The sequence below is a fragment of the Protopterus annectens genome, chromosome 10.part0 (assembly GCF_019279795.1).
Source record: "Protopterus annectens isolate FY-2018-M chromosome 10.part0, PAN1.0, whole genome shotgun sequence".
Taxonomy (NCBI): Eukaryota; Metazoa; Chordata; order Ceratodontiformes; family Protopteridae; genus Protopterus; species Protopterus annectens.
The window spans coordinates 1,449,782,538-1,449,805,916 of NC_056744.1; the positions used below are offsets into that span (position 1 = coordinate 1,449,782,538).

Below are 23,379 nucleotides of genomic sequence, written 5' to 3' on the forward strand. Positions count from 1 at the left end.
CTGAGAATCGAACCGGACAGTGTCTTACTATGAGGCGACAATGCTACCGCGTACCCCCATTACTCTTAAATAACTGAAAAAAACTTTACTTTCTAACATGCAGAGAAAATAATGTACTACTTACGTAATACCGTTAAGAAGAAATCTTGTTTTGCTTACAGTCAGCTCTCTCCATCCTCTTCCTCTCTTTTTAAGTATTTTTCCAGACATTAACAACATGAAGTAGGGCATATACTTTAGAGTCCTCTGCAAGTTTAATGAAGTCCAAACAAGTCCAATATTTCCAGATTTTCTTGTTCTGTCCTGTTTCAAAAATATAATTGTTGCTTTGTAATCCCACATTTGTCAATTTCCAAGTTACTGATTTCTGTCTCCAAACGTTAACAACAAGAAGTAGGGCATATGCTTTAGAGTCCCCTACAAGTTTAACAAAGTCCAAGAAAATCCAGTATTTCCAGATGTTCTTGTTCATCTCCATCTTCCAAACCTTGTCTCTGTTTCATTTCCAGTGCACTCTCGATTCGTCTAGTCAAATGCTGTGCTTTTTTCCCTCTCTCAAGAATTTTCTGTTGAAACAATGGGAAAGGTTTCACTGGTACAGTCCCTCTGATCTTTAACAGAAGAAGAAGCAGAATATTCTTCTGTTTCACAGCTCATTTTTTGTTGGATAAACTTTTGTACTTTTTCCTTTGCATGTACTTCATCAAAAATGATTTTGTTCCTCCAGAGAAAAATATTCTTAAGATAGTCAGGTACAGCAGTTTGAATCTCACACCTGCTTCATGAAATTCCCTATATAATGGAATACATTTATTCCTCTTCTGCTTGGTGTACAATGAGTAGTCCTTCTCAACAAACACTCTGCTATCTCCCACTTTTAGTACTTTGTCCTTCTGCTACAGTTTTGTCAGAATCAACTCCTTCTGCTGGTAAGATTGTATTTTTACTAGTAAAGGTCTAAGTTGTTTTCTCATAGCCAGGTTTGGAGCATACGAACACCGTGCCCTTTCAATTGACAATTCCTGTTGTGGAATACCAGTCCAGTTGCTTATTTGTGCTTTCATGAAATTAATACAATCTGTTCCTTCCAGCTTCTCGGGCACAGCAGAAAATCTCAGGTTTTTCTCTATGTGCTCTTTTTGAAACATCTCTTCTTATGCAGTCTCATATTCAGCCAGCCTTTTCTTCAATTCAACCTCTGAGTTTTGCAGTTTTATCATCTCATTTGAGTATCTGTTTAAAGCTTCTTCCATTTTTTTCCAGCCTTTTATTGTTTGAGTTGATATACATTAGTGTTTCATTTATTTTAGTCAGGTCTGTATACAATTGCTTTATACTTTCCTCACGGTTACCGGAAGTCATGTCTGGAGCTTGCACTTCTTTTTGCTGAACAGCTACAGTACTTTTCCCAGTCAGGGTTTTTTCACTACCTTTTGTAACTGATTTTCCTTCAGGTCCTTTCTTTTTTCCTGTCATCCAGGCAGTGCACTTACTAGTTAGCTATTGAAATTTACTCAGAAATTCAGGCCCAATGGCTTTCTCTGCTGAGTTTCTGTTTTCACACTGAGAGAGACAGATGTGCAGCCATCTTGGAAGTTAAAAACTTAAAACCCAGTCCTTTATACTACACAGCCAACACTATTACAGGACCAGTCAACATGGATATGCAATTTCCAAATGTCCCTGTGGCTACCTTGGTAGATTTGGGCATCATAAAACAATGTTGCAATTGTCTCATGTTCTAAGACAGCCAATCATTAAAGAAAATAATGCAATATGCGAGAGGCAAAAATCTCCAATAGAAACATGCCTGTAAGGAATACCCTTACTACACATCCTTCACACATACTGTTCATGACACACACACATTGTTTTCTGCTGAAGTACTTAAAAGAAACCTCCCAAATCTCAAAGACCACTAAGGCCACCTAATGGTAGCACTGCTCCACAGCAATTACTAAAGCACACACCAAAAGCCATACCAAACATCTGTAACGCGCTTACACCTAATGGTCCCTCAAGTGCAAAACCCACAAGGGAAGCATACACTTTATGTAAAACTCTTGTCATTGGAGACTCCACTGTGACACACAGATGCCACACTCACCAGGTTGGACAAAAAGACAATGGTTAGTTGCCTATCTGAAGCCAAGATCTACAATATCACGTATGCATTCAAGGTACTGCACCCCAGGTACCAATATGATTCTATCACAGCCCATGTGGGTGTAAATGACCTAAGACATACTTCACTGGACTATACGAAAAGACACATAATGAATCTCTCGGAATGTTTTTCACAGACAGGTAGTAGCCTTGCACTGAGCAGCATTCTACCTTCAACAAAGATGATGCCATAATAAGAACATAAAATGACAGATTTTAATACCTTGCTTAGTTTCTGATGTCACTCCAAGGGGAATCCAATATCTGTCAGCACAGTCAAAAGACCATGCTGCTTTGCCAAGAATGGGTTCCACTTATTCCCCTCCTAGGCTTTCTAACATTGGATAAAACTTTATCCACCCCTTAAAGCCTTTTAAGAGACTAGCAAAAAGACAAAACTACCAACACAGTGAAAAAATCTACAAGCAACCTTAAAGGTGTTACTGCTCAATGCTCAGAATTAAACAAAAAAATTCACAACCTTCAAGCCCTCCTCACTCTGAAGAATGTAGATGTGTATGTCATGACCAAAACTTTTTAAAGCCGTAGAAAGTACACCTGGAGTGCAAGACTACAATACCTTCCACACATTTAGACCAACAGCAGCACAGATTGGGGCCAAAGGTGGAGGTGTTTCAATCTATGTTAGCAGCAAGCATACCTCCAGGTTGGTTTAAACAGGATGACACCATAGAGCTCATCCAGAAGCAAATCACCATAAACAAGGTCCCACACAATATCATGGCTAGCTACAGGTCACCATCTATGCCCTTAGAGACTCACAACTCTTAACTAAACCTATTAGAGGTACTCACTATCCAACCAAGCATCCTCCTCATGGCTAACTACCCTTCTGTAGACTGGGCAATGTACATTGCCTCAAACGCACAGGCACAATGCTTCCTGGACTTTATTAACACAAACACCCTGGAACAGACAGCACCTGCTCCAACCAGAGGCTCAAACATACTGAATCTGTTCACATCAACATGGGAGAGTGCTGCCATGGCAAGTCTTCCTTAGTGAGGCTGGATCACAAAGCTGTCTCATTTGAAGTAAAAATCAACCAAGAAAATGAAAATCCAGCTAAACCAGTAATAGTTAGGAACTATTCAAAAATTAAGTGACAGTCTACGAAAATTCACATCTACCTATGCAGAATTGTTCAGAATCACTATAGAAATATGTGAATGGCTGCACAAAGACCAGTGTATCTACCAGAAATAAATATAAAACAAACCACACTGGTAGAATCCTCATCTAACAGGGTATATAATAAAAGAAAAAAAAAACTCATGGTCAAAATCAGGAAAAGCAACTCCTTAAAGACAAGTACTCTCTCATACAACTAAACAAGAAAGAAAGAGGTCTAGTCTAACAAGGCCAGTTATGAGCTCAGGATAGCTTCAAAGTTTAAGGACAATCAAAAGGCCATCTTCAGCTATGCCCACAACCTAAGAGGTTAACACACAACCATGTGCTGAACTAGTGGTGAACAGTACCAAATATACTAATCAGACATAGCAAATCTACTGGTTAATAAATTCAGCTCAAACTTCACCAATCCACTCCCCCAAAGCTTCACCAGATGATATCCCCTCCAACATACTTCCCCTAGCTATCAGCAGGGACCAGGTTCTGGCACTTAAGCCAAGAACACTACCTCCATGGGTCCTGACAACATCCCCGGTTGCCTCCTGAGCAGTCTAAAACATGACGGAGCAGTGGTGCAGCAGTTAACGCTGTTGCCTCACAGCAAGAGGTTCCCTGGTTCAATGCTCGGCTGGGGTGCCTTCTGTGTGGAGTCTGCATGTCCTCCCACGTTTGTGTGGGCTTTCTCCGGGTACTCTGGTTTCCTCCCACATTCCAAAGACATGCTTCTGGAGCATTTCTCCCTGGGCCTCTGCTGAAAATAGGCTCTGTCCTAGTCTGCCTTTCCTGGTCAACAAATGTTATTTAAATAAATAAAATAAATGACCTATCAGTACTACTTGAGGCAGTTTTTGACTACAGCCTTGAAACAGGCTAGGTTCTAAATGAATGGAGGACTGCAACAGTCAATCCACTCCACAACTGGCCCAGAGAACTGCAGACCCATTGGTCTAACAAGCCTAATATGCAAAGCCATGGAACAAATTATTGTTAAGGGAAGGTCATGCCTAATTAACTCGGTAGTCTTCTTTGAGAGGATGACCAAGGCAATGGACGAGGGTGAAACAATGCAAACAACATATTTTGACATGGCTAAGGCACTTAATACAATACCTCACTCAGGTATTGTTGAAAAGCCCTCTGAGCTAGGTGTAAACCCTTACATAACTCAATGGATTGCTGGCTGGCTCACAGATAGGACCCAAGAAGTCAGGATTGATGAGATCACCTTCACCAAGAGACTGTTCACCAGTGGAGTACCTCAGGACTCCAAGCTGGGCCTGCTCCTGTTTGGCATCTACTTCTCGGAAGTCAAGGCTAATGTTAAAGGCCTCTGGCTCACCAAGTTCTCAGATGACTATAAATTTGGAGCTGTTATAGATTCCCCCATGACACAAACATCTTGCAAGTGGCTTTAACACAGACAAATGAATGGTGTAGAAGTCATGGCCTAAAACGCATTGCCAAAAAATGCATTATAATGCCCTTTGGGAAACTGTCAATGCCAGTTAATTACTCCACTGATAAAATGCCTCTAAGGGTTGATCCAGTAGTAAGGGATATGGGAACATATGCAGACAACAATCTAGCCTTTCGCCAACATGTAGCTAAGATTATAAAAAAATCATTTTGTGTCGCTCACCTTATAGTTAAGGGTATGGCATCCAGGTCTAAGGAAGTGACAGTACCACTCTACTTGGCCCTTATCATACCTATCACTGAATACAATTGCCCCCTTTGGCATGAATTTAACCAGACACTTGAAACAGTTGGAACGCCCACAAAGGTTCCTCACCAGGAGAATTCAGGGTATGAATAGTCTATCCTACACTGACTGACTAAAGGCTCTGTCTCTGTATTCAGTCTCCTACAGGCTGCTGGGAGGGGATCTTTGCCTGACTTACAGGGCTTTCTTAGACCGAGCCCTGATCACAAGTGCAAAACAAACAGCACCAGAAACACTAGACCCAGACATCTGAACTTCACTTGTGACATAAGCAGAACATGCTGGAGAGAGAGAGAGATTTGTCCCAAAGGATCCCACTTAATGGAACAGGCTTCCCCATTCATGTAAAACATAGTTCATCCCTGATCCTAATCAATTAATACCTTGACAACTGGACAGGATATTGTAAATTTACCCTCAGTCTAGGCCCCATGTCCCTTATAGACAGAGGCCATCAAAAAGAAAAGTATTACCTTAATTAAGAACCCCCCGCAAATCCTTAGCTACCTACCTGTTAACATGTCCCCCCATGATACTTGGGACCCAAATGGCTTGGAAAGCGTAGCTAGGCTTGCAAGGGCCCTAATGTTTGTTAGTCTAGTAACAACCTATGAATATGAACCCATACGAAATAGTTAATTAATAATATCAGGTTTGTACTGGACTATGGTGAATAATTAATCATATAACTCAGCAATGTTTGGAGCTATGTAACTTCATAAGTAAGTTTACTGTAACTGTTTAAACATTAGAATACAGTGAATTTGTTTAAACATTAAAATACAGGGAATTAACATACAATGTCATGTCAAACCCTGAGCTGTTGGACATGCTCCACTTAAAGAAATCCCAATCCCTCAGAGCCACACGCTCCAGGGATCTAAACCTTGTCATCACAATGAACAAAACATGCTGGAGGGATAGGTTCCTGACCCAGAGACCCACATACTCTGGAATAGACTGCCCATACATGTCAAGCAGAGCGCCTCCTTGGCCCTCTTCAAAAGGAACCTTTTGACGATTGGATGGGAGATGGGAAATTCACCCCAGGGTTCATGTCTGTTGCCCTGCTAGACAGGGGTCCAAGGAAGTAAATATTGTGGGAAGAAATATCCAGGGAATTGTTATGGCTAGGCTTGTATAGGCCCTAGGGCCAATAGCCTAGTACCAACCTATGAACCTATTAAGTATATGAAAACGTTATAATTAACTCCAAGTAACAACTCACTGAAGTGTTAACTATGTGAAAATATTAACATCAAGTCGGAAAGGCCAAATGGTGACGTATTAACCATATGGCTAAGCAGTGTGTGTGTGTGTGTGTGTGTGTGTGTGTGTGTGTGTGTGTGTGTGTGTGTGTGTGTGTGTGTGTGTGTGCGCGTGTGCATGTTACATTTTAGAGCAAAGCTGTTCAAGTTAGCCAAGTTTCTCTTATTTCTATTAGTTAATCAGTGTTTACAGCTACAGGACTAAACTAACAACAATCAAGCTTGTTTCAAGTTTGGTGAAATGTACGCTTCATTTACAATAATATAATAACCATCATATGACGGAGTAAGTTTACAGACTGAATCACAGTACAGAATATGGTGAAACAGTAATCATTCTAAAGTGATAACACTACAAAAGGAATCTTTTTGGCCATGTAATAAATGCAAGACTTAGATGCTCATTTTTCTACACTGAAACTTTATATGTTGAAAGGATATTTGCAGACAGCGCAGTGGTGCAGCGGTAGTGTTCTCACAACACAACAAGAGGTTCGCCGGTTTGATTCTTGGCTGGAGTGCCTTCTGTGCGAACTCTGCATGTCCTCCCTGTGTTCGTGTGGGTTTTCTACCACATTATAAAGACATGCATCTGGAGTGTTTCACCCCTGGGCCTCCACTGAAAACTGCCTTTGTTCCAAGTCGGACTTCCCCAGTAAATAAATGTTAATCAATAAATAAATATTTGATTGGCTCTTTAAAGCCTATATGGACTAGAAAGGAAAAAAAAAAAAACGTATATACTTACCATAGTGATAGAGCCATTTGTCTAATTTTCATCCGCTTCAACATATGGGATGTTGGATCCGACGAGATCTGACCTCAGCATCAAATCTGAAGCTTGCATGGCTCCAGGGCTCTGACTACTCCTCCCCTAACCATAATTCCCTGTACTCCAATCTGACACCTCAGATTGAGTTTTCCCCTATAGAAAACTGTGCATAACTATTAGTGAGGGAAAAAAAAGAGACCTTAAATGCATAAACTGGAGAAGGACCCAGGGAAAATAGCTAACATCATGAGACAATATGGGTCAGAAATAGGGTGCAGACAGGAAGTCACTTGATCATTTTGAAGCTATGCATATAAGATAATTTCGAAGGGGAATATAGGGATGGGAGGTTGATCTGGATGAAAATCAGACAACACGCATCCATTGTTATGGTAAGTACATAATTTTCATATCCAACGTTGTCTGTTTTCATCTAGTCAACATATGGGACAGATTCCCAAACAGCCTTACAAGGTGTTATCAAGAAGGGACATTCCTGAGGATGGTGGAGCCAAAAGTAGAGCGAGACCTGGACTGCACATCCATCTTATACAGGATGACAAAGGTATGCACAGTGAACCAGGTTGCTGCTGCACAGATGTCATCAATTGGTAGTCTCTTAGAAAAGGCTGTCAAGGTAGCCAGTGATCTGGTTGAGTGGGCCTTTGATTTCAACTGTAACTGTAAACCCAATGATGCATAGACAAAGGAGATGCAATTTGATAACCATCGGTACAGAGTAATTTTTGTACCAGTTCTACCAAGCCTAGCATGTTTTATTTTGTTCAATGCAGATAGAATCTGAGCTAGAGATGTACATCTGGCATGTGTAGAATGTATCACCCTTTGTTCGAAAACTTAGGAAAAACACTGGTAACTCTATGGATAGATTTAAGTTGGTTATAGATGCCACCTTTGGGATAAGGATGGATTAGTTAGGAGAGAAAAACAAGTATGAAGGCTTACATAAGAGTGCCTGTAACTCCAAAATCCAACTTTCAGAGGTGATAGCAATTGTTTTCCAACTCACATACTTGATATCTACAGTAGCAGTAGGTTCAAAGGGAGGTTGAGTTAGGGCTTGGAGCACAACAGTAACATCCCATGGACGTACTGGATCTCTAAGACAGGAACACAGCGGGAAAGTTCCTCCAAGAAAGGCTTTCAAAATTTTTTAGGAGGGCACAGAAGAATCATTCTTCCCAGTATGAAAGCTGGAAATCACTGCCATCTGAACTCTGATGGTAGAATAGCTAGATCCTTGTAAACAGAGTTCAGTTAAAAATTCCAAGAATTATAGTATGGCGGCTGAGAAAGGATCTAAGCCCTTGGCTGTTGCCCAAAAAGAAAACTTTTTCCACTTACTGTTATAAATCTTCTTTGTAATAGGTTTCTGGGAAACTGTTATTATATCAACATTATTACTGGACAGCCTGGCATTTCTGGCTATAGTCAAAATTGGAAGAACCAGGTGGTTAGTTTTATGGTAGTCTGATCCAGAGGAGGTAGTCCAGAGAGATGAGAAAGGTCTGGATATCAATCAAACATTCATGGTGGATATACTAGCAGAGGTCACAGAAAGGGGAACCATGCTTGTCTGGGCCAAAAGGAGGCACTGAGGAGTACTTTGGCCTTGCACTGTCTGGCTTTCTGAATGAATTTGTTCTTGAGGAGTAATGGGGGAAAGCATAGAGGAATCTGGTGGACCAACTATAGACTACAACGTCCTTTGGTGATTGACCCTGTGAAGGGATCAGGGTGAAGTAACTGATGCACTTGTTGTTCAGTTATGAGGCAAATAGACTGCAGAAAGGTTGGCCCTAGCAGCTGAAAATTATTAGTTGCCACTGTTGGATTGAGGGGCCATTCATGAGGAGTTAATGTAGTTCTGCTCAACTTGTCCACTAGAATGCCCCGGAATGTGCTATATCATCAGAAAATGGTATGAAGACATCGCCTACTGCCAAACCCTCATGGTTTCCCAATACAGGGGGTAGGAAGGGATTCCTCCTTGTTTCTTAATGTACCATACTACAGCTATATTGTCTGACTGAATAGAAATCATACACCTGGGTAAGGCATCATGGAAAGCTTGCAATGTTATGAGGACTGCCCTCAGTTCAAGACAATGATGTGAAGACTGACCTCTAACTTTGCCCATGTACCTTGGATGATTCTCCCTTTGAAATGCCCTCCCACCCCAAAAGGGAGGCATCCGAGGTCACTACTGCTATGTGTGGATCTGGTTGAAAGGGCTGCCCTTGTGTTATTGAAGGAGAGGTAATCCTCTACCCTGCTACCTGCAAATCCTTGAGAGACAAATCCTGGCATGCAAAGGGTGAAACTTCTGAGTCCACTGAACTGCAAGTGTCCACTGAAAAATTCTCATGTGGTAATGAACAATGGGAATCATTAATAAGATAGACGCCATGACACCTAGCAGAAACAGTATTAATTGCGCTGGAGGGAGGGGATGATGTAATCTCTATGAGGCCATTTGCAGTAGGGAACAAGCTCTGTGTTGAGGAAGACTTACACTGTGTAGAGTGATATAGAGGTGGCATCTGATAAATTCTATCTGTTGTGTTGGAAGTAACTGACACTTGGGAAAATTCAGTGATATCCCTTGGTCCAGGATGCACTGCAGGAGAGGGTCCAGATGAGTAAACAATGGATCCCAATTAGTTTCTGGGGACTGGTTGGATGACCCTTTGTTTCTAGCAGCTTGGAAATATCTAGGGCTGCTTGTTTCCACTGACCAGGTAAAATGTCAGGCATCACCTTCTTTAATGGAGGACAAGAAAAGGGAATGGAGTAGCCTCTGGAAATTATATTTTGCACCCACTTGTCTCTTGTTAATTCTAGCCAGACTTGGGAGTGCAGATATAAGCATCCTTTGACGGTCTCCAGAGTGCAGCAGCTGGGCAACCCTTCAGAGATGCTGATAGGGCCTCCCAGTAAAGGGACAATGGAAGCCGTGGTTATGCAGTCTGCCTCTACTTCCTGGGCAATGTCTATTAAGATTCCCACCACCTCTGCCACGTGGAGGTCTACCACCAGAAAAATGCTGTTAAGAACTCTATGACTTGTGAAACTACATCTTTTTTCCCACCTTTTGATTTTTAGAATAGGATCATTGAGGCATGGAAAAGCAAATGCCTACTGCAGAGAGAGTCTTACCATCCTGTTGACTTCTGGTCACAGTGTCTAACTTTGGACCCAAAAAAGTGTGAAGCCATCATAAGGGGTACTGATGAAGTATGTCTTAAAGCTAAGACTTCTGCAAAATCACAAAGATGCATCCAAGCATGTCATCTGACTGTAAGACCTGTGCCTGCCACTCTGGCTGAGTCATCGGCTGTGTTCGAGATGAGACGTATTGCTACATTACAGGTTGACTGCAAAGCTGAAAGCTGGGAGCCCACAGTCTTTTGGACATCTGCAAGCAAAACTCCAGAAAGAGACTTGCAAATTTCTTCTGTCAAGTCCTCCTGAAATCTGACTACATTCGTTGATGAGTATGCCAGTTTCCCAAATCTGTCCAACTCCCTCTTTCCACCCCACCCCCCCAACAGGGAGTCAATGAACTCTCATCAAACAATTCCTTCTTTGTGGCTGCTGCTATAACCATGACATCCCACTGGAGGACCTTTACTCCAGTGGTTTCTGTCCTTACAAGATGCTAAACATCTGTCTTGTTACATGGAGATGGGCTTCACCACATCCGGGTCCTTCCAAGCCCACTGCACCACAAGATCAACCAATGGATCAATAGGTGGTACCACCTTAGACGAAGATGAGCCAGAACCAAAGGCCTCCAGAAATACAGATGCATCTGGACAGGGATCTTCAGAGGACCATCCCCGTCTCTGAAGTTCAAGAATTTCAACAAAGGTGACATCCTCAGAGGAAGATTTGGGGGAGAACCCTCACTTTCAGCCAAATCTGTAACCTCAGTGTCAGACGGGGAAGGAGACTATGTGCTTTTGCATGCATGTCTGTTTCTTGTGAACTGATTCTGCCAGGGAAACAGATGGTTCAGAATCAGACTGGAAGGTGACATAACTAGTAGTTCCAGAAGCCTGTGGTGCTGAATGTTCCTGTCTGGCATGATCAGAAGAAGACGTCACAAGGTCCATTTGGGGCTTGGGTGGAAATGAGTTTAAAGAAAGTGTCTTGTGGTTGGGTAAACCTCTTAGAGGCCAAAGTTTCATATGAAACAGAGGATTTCTATGGATATGAAGAGGAGAGAGAAACCTCAACCCTAACATCCCAGGCCTCTAAGCAAACCTTGGAACCCAGGTGTCTAGTGCCGAGGCCCCCAGGAGAAGAGACGACACCAAGAATCTTGGAGTCAAACTCTCTCCCCAGAGGTCGGCATTGACACCATGTCTCCAAGTCCTTTCCCAATCTGAGGGCATTGGAGTCCAGAGGGATAAGGAAATTTTTGGCAAAGTTAAAGGAACTGTCGCCACCAAAGGAGGCAATTTGGGATGGGTCGGATCCAGAACTCTCTCTAATGAACATGCTGTTAATGACACACTACTAATAATATCTTAACCTACATCTACGACAGAAGCTAAATTCTGTACTAAAATTGGAAGGACACAAGTCTCCTGGTACAGGAGGAGTAAAGTATAAAGGGTTTTAGTTATCTTGAAAATACAAAAAAATTCTTGTATGCGAAGGAAACAAGAGCCCTTGAGAATCTGTCTGAAGGCTTCAGGCAGTAAACAAGACCTGAAGTATTGGATTGGAGTACAAGGAATTGTGGGTAGGGGAGGAGTCAGATCCCTGGAGCTGTGGAAGCTTCAAATTTGGTGCCAAGGTTGGAACCGGTCAGGGATGACATCCCATATGTTGAATAAGAAACACAGAAAACACTGGATTTGTTTTTAAATCCAAGATTCTATAAAATGTAGGACTGTACATCGAAGACATACAGTAGTATGGTTAACATATAATCATAACAGACATAGCTAGAGTGAGGAAAAGGAGCAAACTATATTATGAAGCATGACTGGCAGTTTTAAAAATTGTGGATGATAAGTATTTAACAGCTAAGTGAGTTGGTAACTGTAGAAAGTAGCTTGCAAAAGTTCTTTGCCACAGTGCTGAGTTTTGTTGAATCTTTTTTTTCACCTCCAGAAGATTCCCTCCATTTTTTTTTTCCTCTTCAAAAAAGTTTTTTTCCTGCACAGGGCCCAGGTTGGCTGGCCTGCAGCTCAGGTAATGTTGCACTTTAAAAATTTTTTCCTGAACTTGTAAAAGTTCAAGGATATAGTCAGGAATCAAACAGTTGACATTGTGTTCCTGGGGTCCAACATGAGTAACTACTTCTCAACTGTGGTAGGAAATGAGAAACAGCATTTTTATATAATGTAAGTAAAACAGCTCAATGTTTAATTGTAGAACCTGCCAGGAAAGACTGCTCTGTGTATGTGTTTGATTTCTTAGTTTACAGTTTGTGAAATTACACTCTTTTCTTGTTTTTGATCATGTTTATTGGAGGATTATTTTACTTTACATGTATTTTCTCTGAGATTGCAAAAGCTCTAATTTAGGGGGAAAGAAGCAAACATCCATACATCTTGGAAACATCCATTTCTAAGAATGGAAAAGGATTACAAGATTCAGAACTGCTGCAGAAGCAAAGATGCAACAATTTTATTTACAGTACTTGATTGGCACGATGGTGGCAACATGGCTGCCTAACTGCATCTTGGTCACGTTGTTTTTGGGTTAGTGTTGCCTCAACTTCCACTTTTACCCAGATTTTTTACTCATTTTATATTTTTGTGCATTTTTGTATGTGAAAAATATTCTGTGCATCTCCAGTTCAAATTACAATCACTTTATGCTGGCTCTCTTCAGTTCAGTGCTGCGCTAACCTACAATGGTAAATGACACACTTTTGGTATGCTCAGTGGTGTTTTGCTGCCAGTCCTGATTAGAACACTTGACAGGACTACAGACTGCTGTAGGACTTACTTACACGGCTTCTTTGGTTTATCCATCTAGAAACTGCAGTGTCACATTGATCTTACAGCTGAAAATCAAGAAGTCCTCTATGGCTTACTGTGCTGCTTTGCTTTAAGTGCCCCTGGTGATGTTCATGCTGCTATAGAGGATGCCAGGAGATGCGTGACATGTTAATTGCGCATTTCAGTCTGTCGATGTTACTTATGAGATTGCAACTTACTTTCCCATTTCTTCAGTTTGATTACATTCCTGCCTGCTTATCACACTGCTCTGTCGTTTATTTGGCACACTGCTATTTTCATGTTCTCCCCGCCAAGGAGCTACCGCACATACACTTTTCTACTATGCTGCTCTAGCGACACAGACTGATAAAGCTCTGACTACAACAACAGACACAAGTTCAATTAGTGACTTGGGCAACTGACAGAGTTGCAGGGGAGGGATATGTGCCACCAACCTGGGGAAGGCAGTCTCAAGGGCATTCCCACATGATCCCTGGTAGAAGCTGAGGATATGTGAAGAAGGGGATGTAGTCCAAAGAGGGATTACACTGGGGACATTAACTGAGCTGCCATGGAGGTGGGGCTGAAATGTTAGCATGCCCCCACTAAATGCACACCTTTTGGATAAAACCAAGAAACTGCAAGGGAGGAAGAGGGAAATGGAGTAGGGCTTAAATAAAAAAAAAATCCTGGGTAGATATCGTGATAGCCAAATTCTGCCCCCCTCAGGATGTCCTTAAGCTCCCAAGCCAGCACCAACCCTTACAGAGCAAGCCCGGGGTCATGGAGAAGGCTTGTAAACGTTTCATTGGATGTGGGGCATCAGGCTAGGGTGTCAAAAGATGAAGTAATAGGAATAATAATAATAAAAAAAAAAAGTAACAATTCTACTCTCTGAGCTGCTGCAGACCTAGTGCATAGTGTAAACTACTCATTTTCCTTACTGGAAATACATACTGCATGCAAGTCTCAGTTAAACTTCTGCTGCTTTTCACACTTAAGGTTCGTTTGCCAGCTTATGGCTCCTCACTGGAGTTACAGCTGGCCTGCAATTTTGGGACTCTTCAACCTAAGTTGTTTTGCTTTTTGGATTATTGGATCTGCTTGTCCTGCAAGATTCTTTGTGAGATAGTGCTACTGACGCTTCTTTTTTACCCTGTTACTGACTGTGTGCTCAAGCCACTGTGCACTAGACAAGACTGGACAGGACTCAGATGTCCCTTAAATATGTTGTTTCTTTTGTTTTTTTAAGGAGCACAACACAGGTTTCTCCTCATCTTCTAACCGCTTAGTTGCTTGAGGACATTTGTTCAGGTAACCTTCATACATGGCTTAATGATGAGTCAGAACTCTACCTAAAGAATTTAGCTGTATCATGAAAGACTGAGTCAGGCTATATTATAATGCAGAAAAGTCCAGAATGTTTTTTAAAGTTTTGCAAATGACTTTTTATTTTTCATGCAACCTTGACATACAATATCAGGCCACTTTTGTTTAGACTGACATTAGCTTTCACATGAGTAAGAAATTCCTTTATGAGTACTTGTTTACCAAAATATTTATACAAACATGAAAGAATGCTTATTTGTATAATTAACAATATAAACTAAACTGAATATGTTTCAATATGTGCAATTTATTGTGCAATCATCGATACGAATTTCAACATCATATAACGTTTCACCTGATAACATGCAATAGTTTAAGTCACTTGCTTTCTGAAATATTAATGTACACAGTAATTATATTTATGTAATATTTACCTAATACATAACTAGCAATATTTCTAATACAGCATACTGTACACAGGCAGTACCAGTGTATTTTTATGGTTCCCACTATGACACTTTACATCATGCTCCTCAAGAACACATAACTCTCTCATGTATGAAATTAGGAATACAAATATAAAAATATGAATAAAAAGTGACAATGTCTAATATCTCCACTGCAGGACATCCCAGACTAACAGTCTTTGTGTCAATGTGTTACTTTCCTCTTTCCCTTTCTTATACTCTCTATTATTGACTGGTAAGTGATTAGTTAAGCAAGCCACTCCCAAAAAACATATGGATACCATACGGAGATATGGGTGTGACAAATGGAAATATATAAAAAAACAGCATCCAAATTACTTGATCTAGGGATTTAAACTTTGCCTGTGAGATAAATAAGACATGTTAGAGGGACAGTTATGACTCTCAGCGAATTCCCCTTCTATGGAACAGGCTTCCCATCTATGTGAAGTACAACTCTTCCCTAACCCTATTTAAGATACAGCTGGACCAGTGGATAGGAAACACACCCCGAGTCTAGCACCTACTTCTGAAATGGGCAGAGGCAGCCCCATAAACCTTGCCCTAGCTTACATATATCCTTTAAAATAACCTCTAAGGCACATAATCATGCATGATACAATTGAGATGTTTGTCTAGGCTTATAACGGTCCCAGAGGACATTAGCCGGGAATATACCTATGAACCTAAGAACCTAAGAAGCACTACAGGTGTGAATGACTCAAGATAATGAAGGCAGATCTTGTCAAAATTGTGTCAAATACCAGGAAAGACTGCTCTGTGCATATTTTTGATGTTCACCACCCTGTTCCTGCTGTGTTTTTAAATCTAGCGGCTCTTGTGATGGGTATTCCTTATGCAACTTTGACTTTAGAAGTCACTCCTACTCATCTCATCTGCTCATACTATAGAGCACTTTAAGGTCATAATGGGAAGCCCCCCCCCCCCCCCCCCAAAGGGATAAAACTTCACCTACCTTCCCCTTCTCAGCTTTACACTCACTAAATGTACACTGCAATACCTACAGCTTTAACCACATTTCAAGGATGCATTTAAAACTATATTAAATTGAGAATAGTTTGGTAAAAAAAAGTAGGAGAGCTTCACAGCAGACCACAGTGCTTAAATGTGGAGTTTAATAACCTTAAGGGAAAATGTTAGTGGGCAGGGTAGTCAGACATAAAGGACAGAGTGGTGCTGGACAGGAAACCTCTACACAGAATGGGATGGGAAAAGTAAGGGGGTGAAGGCAGAGGACAGGGGAGCAGTGGCAGAGGTGGTGAGAGGAGTGAAGGCACACAGTAAAGTGAAGGGTTAACAAACAAGAAAGGGAGGGGGTATCCAGCCATGAAAAGGGACAAGGATAAAGAAGATAAGTAAGCGGTCAAATGCGAAGAGTACTGATGAGCATTAAGTGGGAGATAGTTACTGCCTACCTCTGGCTCTAACACTGTGAACTGAGAAAGGAAGTGGGTAGAGACAGACACTAATGCGAGAGAGAGAGAGAGCAGTGGAAATGTCCCTTACTAAAAGTAAGGAGGGATGACGAAAAGCTTACACATGTCAAAGGGAGGGAGCCAACTGGCACGGAAAGTAAGAAAAATAAGAATAGTGGAAGTGGAGGTAAAAATAGTACAGATGGGTGCAATTTGTTCATATATTTTTTAGTTTAATTACACTCCTGCTTCTAGTGAACCAGTGTGTGGACAAATGATTCTAAGGACTCTACAGACTCAATCATAAAGGGAATTAGGAATCAACCCACTTAAGAAAGACAACAACTCAGTGGAATGAGTCTAGGGGCTTAAGACTAAACAAATCTGGGAGTAGTTGACCACAATGATCATCAACAGGAAGGGTGTGGACATACATCGTGGTGCATTGTACTAATGATTTGCCACAGGAGACAACTGAAGAAGCAGCAAGATGGACGAGGAAGGTGGTAGACAGATGTCAAAAGGATGAATTTATAATGGCATTTTCAAAAATGGTTCCCGTGTCAGAAGCCAATAAACAAAGGAAGGAGAGGAGAGAGAGAGAGAATGAAAAAGGGAGAACAGTGACTGGCTGTGGTAGACAGTAGCGGACAAGGAAGAAAGGCTAAGAAATTGCAGGAGTATGGGGGAGACCTAAGCACAGAAGGAGCAGAGGTGCTTAGGGCTGGATCCAAATGTCAGATATCAGCAATCATATTTTTACCCTTGAATGTGTTGAGGGTGACAGTTATACGGCTATTTCAAACAGCCCTAGATTTGTGCTAAATACTGTTAAGCATAACATAACATCCCCTATATTATTTTACATATAATAAAAATAGCTGCAATGTTGAATGCAATCACCAAGTACACGCCCTTAAAAAGCAGGGCTATAACTGAGTTTACAGCACCAGTGAAAGCAGTAAGGGTTAGGGATATATCACCTGCAAGGCTGACTGCAACTACACAAACCTTTCACCTGAATAAAGAAATAGAAATAGCTAGCAGGTTTAAAAAAGCTCATCAGTGTTCACATGAAATGGTGAACCACACAGCCAAATACTGCACTTCAGTACGTTTAGAATAACTGCTGGAAGCTACATGGAAACAGAACTATAACACAGGACTGACAAGTACTACTTAAATTAGATTACATATTACCTGGTGGTAAGGCTGTCTGTATAGGCATCGTGCTGATTATTGACGGTTCCTGAGGGCCAGTCTGATATATTACATTCACTGGATTAATAGTACTCTAGGGAAGATAAAAAGGAAGAAAGAGTAAAAGGGACTTTAGGAACAACATTGATATTCATTACTAAAGTCAGAAACCCATAGCACAACACTGGAAAATGAAAAACTGTGACCTTTGCATGCTAACAGCGATTTTTTTGGACTAACATCAGCAACTACCCAGCTTGATAAATAAACCTCCATTTCATTACTTTTTTTTTTTTTACAGCAACATCCACTGTATCACAGCTCAAACAGTTTAATTTGTATAACAAGTATGAACAATCAGAATTTAAGAAACAAACCACTGCCCTCCCACACAGTCAATATCAGCCCTTTACAGTCTTCTCTCTCTCAAGTTGCCAATTTGGCTTTAGCATCTGCTGTGTCTTAATTCTTTTTTCCATCCCTTCACTGACCAGAAGGGTTGTAAATTGGATTTTTGGTGGCTGGGGAAAAAATGTAGACTCTGGAAGAAAAACAGAGTTTTCCCGTAAAGCTGAATGGGAGCCTCTGTACAAGTGACTTGAATAAGACAACTGTCTAGGTAAGAACATGCACAGATGTTTTAACCTCAAACCTTAAATAGTGGAGATGCACATTCTAGAAAATAAGTTATGTAACAAATAAGCAAAGCAAAAGTAAAATGTAAGCAGAAATTCCTCACCTACAGCTTGAGAACTTCAAGGCCTTTGCAAATGGAAATATGGTTTGCATCCTGCTTGCAAAGGGACACCATGTATGCCTTTTGCAGAAACTGTAAGACTGTGCGGTCAAGCAGCTTGAACTTCTTTGCTTTTATAAATCTTTTCAGATACAAAAGAAATAAGCCACTGCTGCTTTTTTTTCCATTCTTTGGTAGTAGGAAATAATGTCTTTTTCTGTCTGTGAACTAACTGCAGTGTCTAAAGACTGACAAAATTTTTAATTATTGTAACAGTCAAATCCATCTCTTGTTTTGATGAAAACAATGTAAAGGCTTTAAAATGGAGTGGCATTAAACACTATGCAGTATCCTCTGACACAACCTCTCTTAGTATCCGTGGCTATTTGGGGCCATCATTCTGGGGGAAAACACAAAAATAAAAGTGAGAATCTTTCTCTAGGATTATAGGATAAGCAGAAGCAAAGTACTTGGATTACTGTGAAACTTTTTGCCATGTCCTGCTGTTGTATTTGGTTTTGCTACCTCTAATTTATCCATGTTTTCTTTCTTTCTTTCAAAGGTTTGCTTTTAAATTCTTAACTCTGCTTACAGCAGAAATGCCTACACTTAAAGGGATCATTTCTGCTATATCTTGGCAAATGGCATATTTTGCATTGTCTAACTGTTCATCTAGTTGTTGTAAACTCTTCCATGATGGAGATTTATATAAAAATAAAAAAAATGGTCCAGAAGTGCATGCAAGATTTGTTTTTTTAAATAAAATGAATGTCCCAGACGTGCATGCATAATTTGTTTTTTAAATAAAAAGAATGGTCCAGACAAGAATGCATGACCTTTTTTTTAAATAAAAAGAATGGTCCAGAAGTGCATGCATGATTTGCTTTTTATCATCCTCTTGGAAAGACTAAATTCTCAATCAAGCAAATCACTTACAGAACCAAAAGAACTGGCCTGTATTGTGTTTAACCTTATCACACACTCATTTAGTCATGTGGGACTTCTTGGGAACACAAACTACACTACGACCAATAGTCTTAGTTTGCTTCATAGTATCAAACTGGTACTGTGACATGTGGGTGCGGTAATTTATTAATCTTATTCCCAGTGTGAAATACATACAAATCTATCTGCAAGATCTGTTGAGTATTCTAATCTATCTGCAGGTCATGTCCCAGGTGCTGGGATTATGCAGGACTCTGAGATGATGATTCTATACTTTTAAAGTATGAAACAGATTTATATATAAAACAACGGTTTTATAAATTGTTCCCTTTTTGGCAATGGGTGGCTGACCCTCTAGTTCTTAAAGATACTTCTTAAAATGTCAATGACTTCTCTAACACAAAATTAAGATCATCAAAACTGGTTTTCATTGAGGCCTCAGGTAAAATCCCTTTCAAAACCATTTTGACATGAAAATGCCTTGAAAGAGGAAGATCCATGGGCAGACATGCTGAAATGGTTGATAAATAAACCTTGACGGACGAGTAAGAAAAGTAATGGGAAAGTAACTCGCACAAACATTGTAAAACCAGACAACAGCTAGCCTTGAGTGGGTGCTCAAGTACCTACTGCATATCCTCAATATAAAGTGCATAAAGAAAATTAAGACTATAATCCAGGCAGTAATAGCCCTGATCTTGTGTAAGTAGATCCATTCTGTGAGGAACCTTGAGGTAATTGTCTCTGGCCATTTCCAAAAGAAGAGAGAACCACAGTTGCCTGGGTCAGAAAGGAGTCACCAGAATGATTTTGGGGGATTCCTTCTGAATCTTCAGATTTATCCTGGAAAAGCACACAAGTACATTCCTGTCAAAAAGAGGCCTTCTTGTATGGAGTCCTGGGGGCAGAATCTTGCCAACTGATTACTTACAGAGGAAGCAAATGGGTCTATAAGAGGAACTCCCCACAGATGGATCAATTCTTGGAAAATCCCCCCGATCTAGTTTGCATACATGAGGGCCTGCCCAGTCCTGTTCAGCTTGTTTGCTGTTGCTGTCTGAGTGAATGATGCCTATAGAGTGAGATTGTGCTGTGAAGCTGTACCACAAGAAAAAAAGGCTAGTCTGCAAAGGGGGTACTGACCTGTTTTGCCCCTGTTTCGTCCCTGCATGTAAATATCTCATGACTGTGATATTATCTTAAACAACTTGAAGAGGTCCTGGGGACCAAAGATGATTCAGAGAGTTGAGTACCCTGACCAGGACAAGTATCGCTTTTAAATTTATGTACTTGCGCTTTTATCCCTCTTGAAACTTTCCCAAGCAAGGTTTGAGACGTCTGTGATGACTGACTGTTTTGGAATGGAGAATAACAACGGGAGACCCAACTTTAGGGATATGTGTGGCTTCCACCAAGTAATTTTTTTTTTCTACTGACAAACCCCAGTACAGGTAATTGAAAAGATAAGGTAAGCTGATGCTGGGACCACAGAAACTTCAAATACCACTGTATCTTTCTCATGTGTAGTTTTACAAGGGTTATCATAAATGCCATGACAGCAAGAATTGTGAAGCAGTCCCTCACAGTGAATGAAGTCTGAATGGAAAACCTTACAAATAAGTCTAAATATGGATTATTCTTTCCTGTGGATGAAAAGTTCTTTGAACTGAGATGTCTGGGTGACACCCCAGAATGCAATCATATGAGAAGAAGTCAAAAAGGACTTTTGAATGTTCTCTTGGAATCCCAGCTTGTCTAAGAGATCTCTCTCCCAAGTAAAATATTCCTGATATTTTTAAAAAAGACTGTAAAGATAAGCAATTCATCTAAATATGGGAGGAAAAAAAAAGAAAATGGATACCCCGTAGCCTGCAACAAGCTATAACTGGAGCTACTCATAGACTGAATACTCTTGATGAGGTTGACAGTTGAGAGAGTAAAGCAGAGAACTGAAACTGATACAGACACTAAAACATTAAGAAATGCCTGTGTACGAAAAGGAATATGATAAGCATCTTTTAAATGTAGAGTTTCCAGGAAAATTGAAGGGTAGAAAAAGAGGTAACATATTGTAAATTAATATAATTTTTGATGAAAGGCACTCATCACAAATGGGTCTAAGAAGAAAGATCCAGAACTAACCTTCAAGCATCTTCTTTCTTTGGCACTAAAAGCACCCTTGTACAAAAAACGTTCCCAACTTGGGATGGAGGAAATTACAGTTGTGAAAATCTTACCATAACAGTAGATGTCCTTCTCTTCATTGTTGCAGTATTCTTTACAAGGGCAGCCTCATGTCTGGCCAGTATACCAAAGCTTTTTGGTTGTAAAGAGTACACCGTACATCACATGTATGCTACCAGCGCACAGCGTAGGGCATAAAAGTGATGTCCAGATGTACCATTCTCAGAAATGAAAAAGCCCCAGTAGGAATAACAGTCCAAGGATAAAAATAGGTAAACACATCCAGAAGTAAAAAGGACCAGGGGGATGAGGGAGGGCACGAATACTGCAACAGTGAAGAGGAGGACACCTATTGTTATAGTAACATTTTACACAACTGTACTATGTCCTCCCATATCATTGTTGCAGTATTCTTACAATAGGACGAATGCAAATGCTCAGGAAGAAGACTGGAAGGAGGATGGGACAGCAGAGTCCTCTAGGAAGACATGCCAAATGACCCTGCCAAAGCCAGGTCTGGCCCTAGATATCACATCCAACTTATAGTGCTTAGTAAAGGTATGCATAGAAGTCCAAGTTGCTGCCTCAAGAATAAAATTAGTATCCAAATCCTTGAAAAAGCAGCAGCCCTAGTGGAATGTGCCTTAACAGAAGGAAGGCTTTTCCCATGAAAAGAATAGGAAAAAGAAATGGCTTTAGATATCTGAGAAGAAATAGTTTGCTTGGAAACCGCCAAACCTAAAGAATCTGGGATGAAAAGAAACAAAAAGCTGTTCAGATTTATAAAAAGCTTTAGTCTTATCTAAACAGTATCCGAGTTGTCTCTGCAAATCCAGTGCATGCAAAACCTTGTCACTAGCAGACTGAGGAGAAGAGAATTAAGTAGGCTAATGAATAGAGTGATTAAGAGCCAACTCATTAACCACCTTGGGCATAAAAGAATGATTAGTACGAAGGGACAGCCTGCCCTTATGTAAAACTAAAAAAGGAGGGACCAGCCATAAGGGCTTGTAGCTCAGACAGCCATCTGGTAGAAGTAAGGAACAAAAATGAAAAACAGTCTTACAAAAACAATGCTTTAAGGAAGTTGAAGAAGAAAGCGCAAAAGGAGCCTGAGTCAATTTTTCTAAAACATAATTAAGGTTCCAGGAAGGAGGGACAAGCTTCTTGGGAGGCCTAATGTGAAGGATGCCTTTAAGAAACTGCTTGGCCTCAAATCTAGAGGCTAAAGGGGGAGTTCAAAGGCAGGCAAGCAGAGAAAGCTGATAGGTGGGCCTTAACAGAAGAATATGCCAGGCCAGCATTGAGCAATTCATACAGATACGACAACCAAAGGAATATCCACAGTAAGTGGATCCAAGTTAAAAGAAAGACATCAAACAGAAAACCTCTTGCATTTAGATAAGTAAGATTTCCTAATAGTGGGTTTCCGGGTCTTCTGCAGGACCCAAAGCACATCTGTTTGCAGGGGATCAATAAACTATCACCCACAATGTCAGCTGAAGTGTGGATAGGTGGAAATGGATGAGAGATCCCTTGTCTTTTGTATGTCCACCCTGTAAGGTAACATGATGACTGCCCTTGGCAAGATACAGAAGAGAGAGCAGAGGGAGTCAATACTGGCTGGGTCAAAAGGGAGTCGCCACCAAGATTTTGGGAGCATCCTGTTTTATCTTATACAGGACTTTCGGAATGAAAGGAAGGGTAGGGAAAACAAAAAGAAACATCTCCCTTCCAAGAAAAAGAGAGGGTACAGTAAACTGTAGATGCTGAAGTAAGATCTCTGGAGAGGAAGCCTAAATAAGCATGTCATCCAGGTAAAGAAAGACCTGAATCTCCTTTAGCCTGCACAAAGCAATCACAAGAGCAAGGCATTTGGTGACGACCCCTGGGGCAGTAGAGAGGCCAAAGGGCAAAGCAGACAACTAAAAATGCCAGGAAGCAACACAGTAACATAAAAACGTCCTGAAAAGGGGATAAATACGAATGTGTAGAAATGCATTCTTGAGAGCCA

The 23,379-nt window shown here is 40.8% G+C and overlaps 1 protein-coding gene across 6 annotated transcripts in view; it reads right to left on the reverse strand.

The window, feature by feature from the left end:
* OSBPL9 (oxysterol binding protein like 9) overlaps positions 1–23,379 on the reverse strand; it is a 2,070,592-nt gene that overhangs the window by 592,905 nt on the left and 1,454,308 nt on the right. For all 6 annotated transcript variants that reach the window (XM_044086075.1, XM_044086074.1, XM_044086077.1 and 3 more), the window contains one exon: positions 17,501–17,594. In XM_044086075.1, coding sequence (XP_043942010.1) covers positions 17,501–17,594 — 94 coding nt within the window. The remainder of the gene's footprint in view (positions 1–17,500; positions 17,595–23,379) is intronic.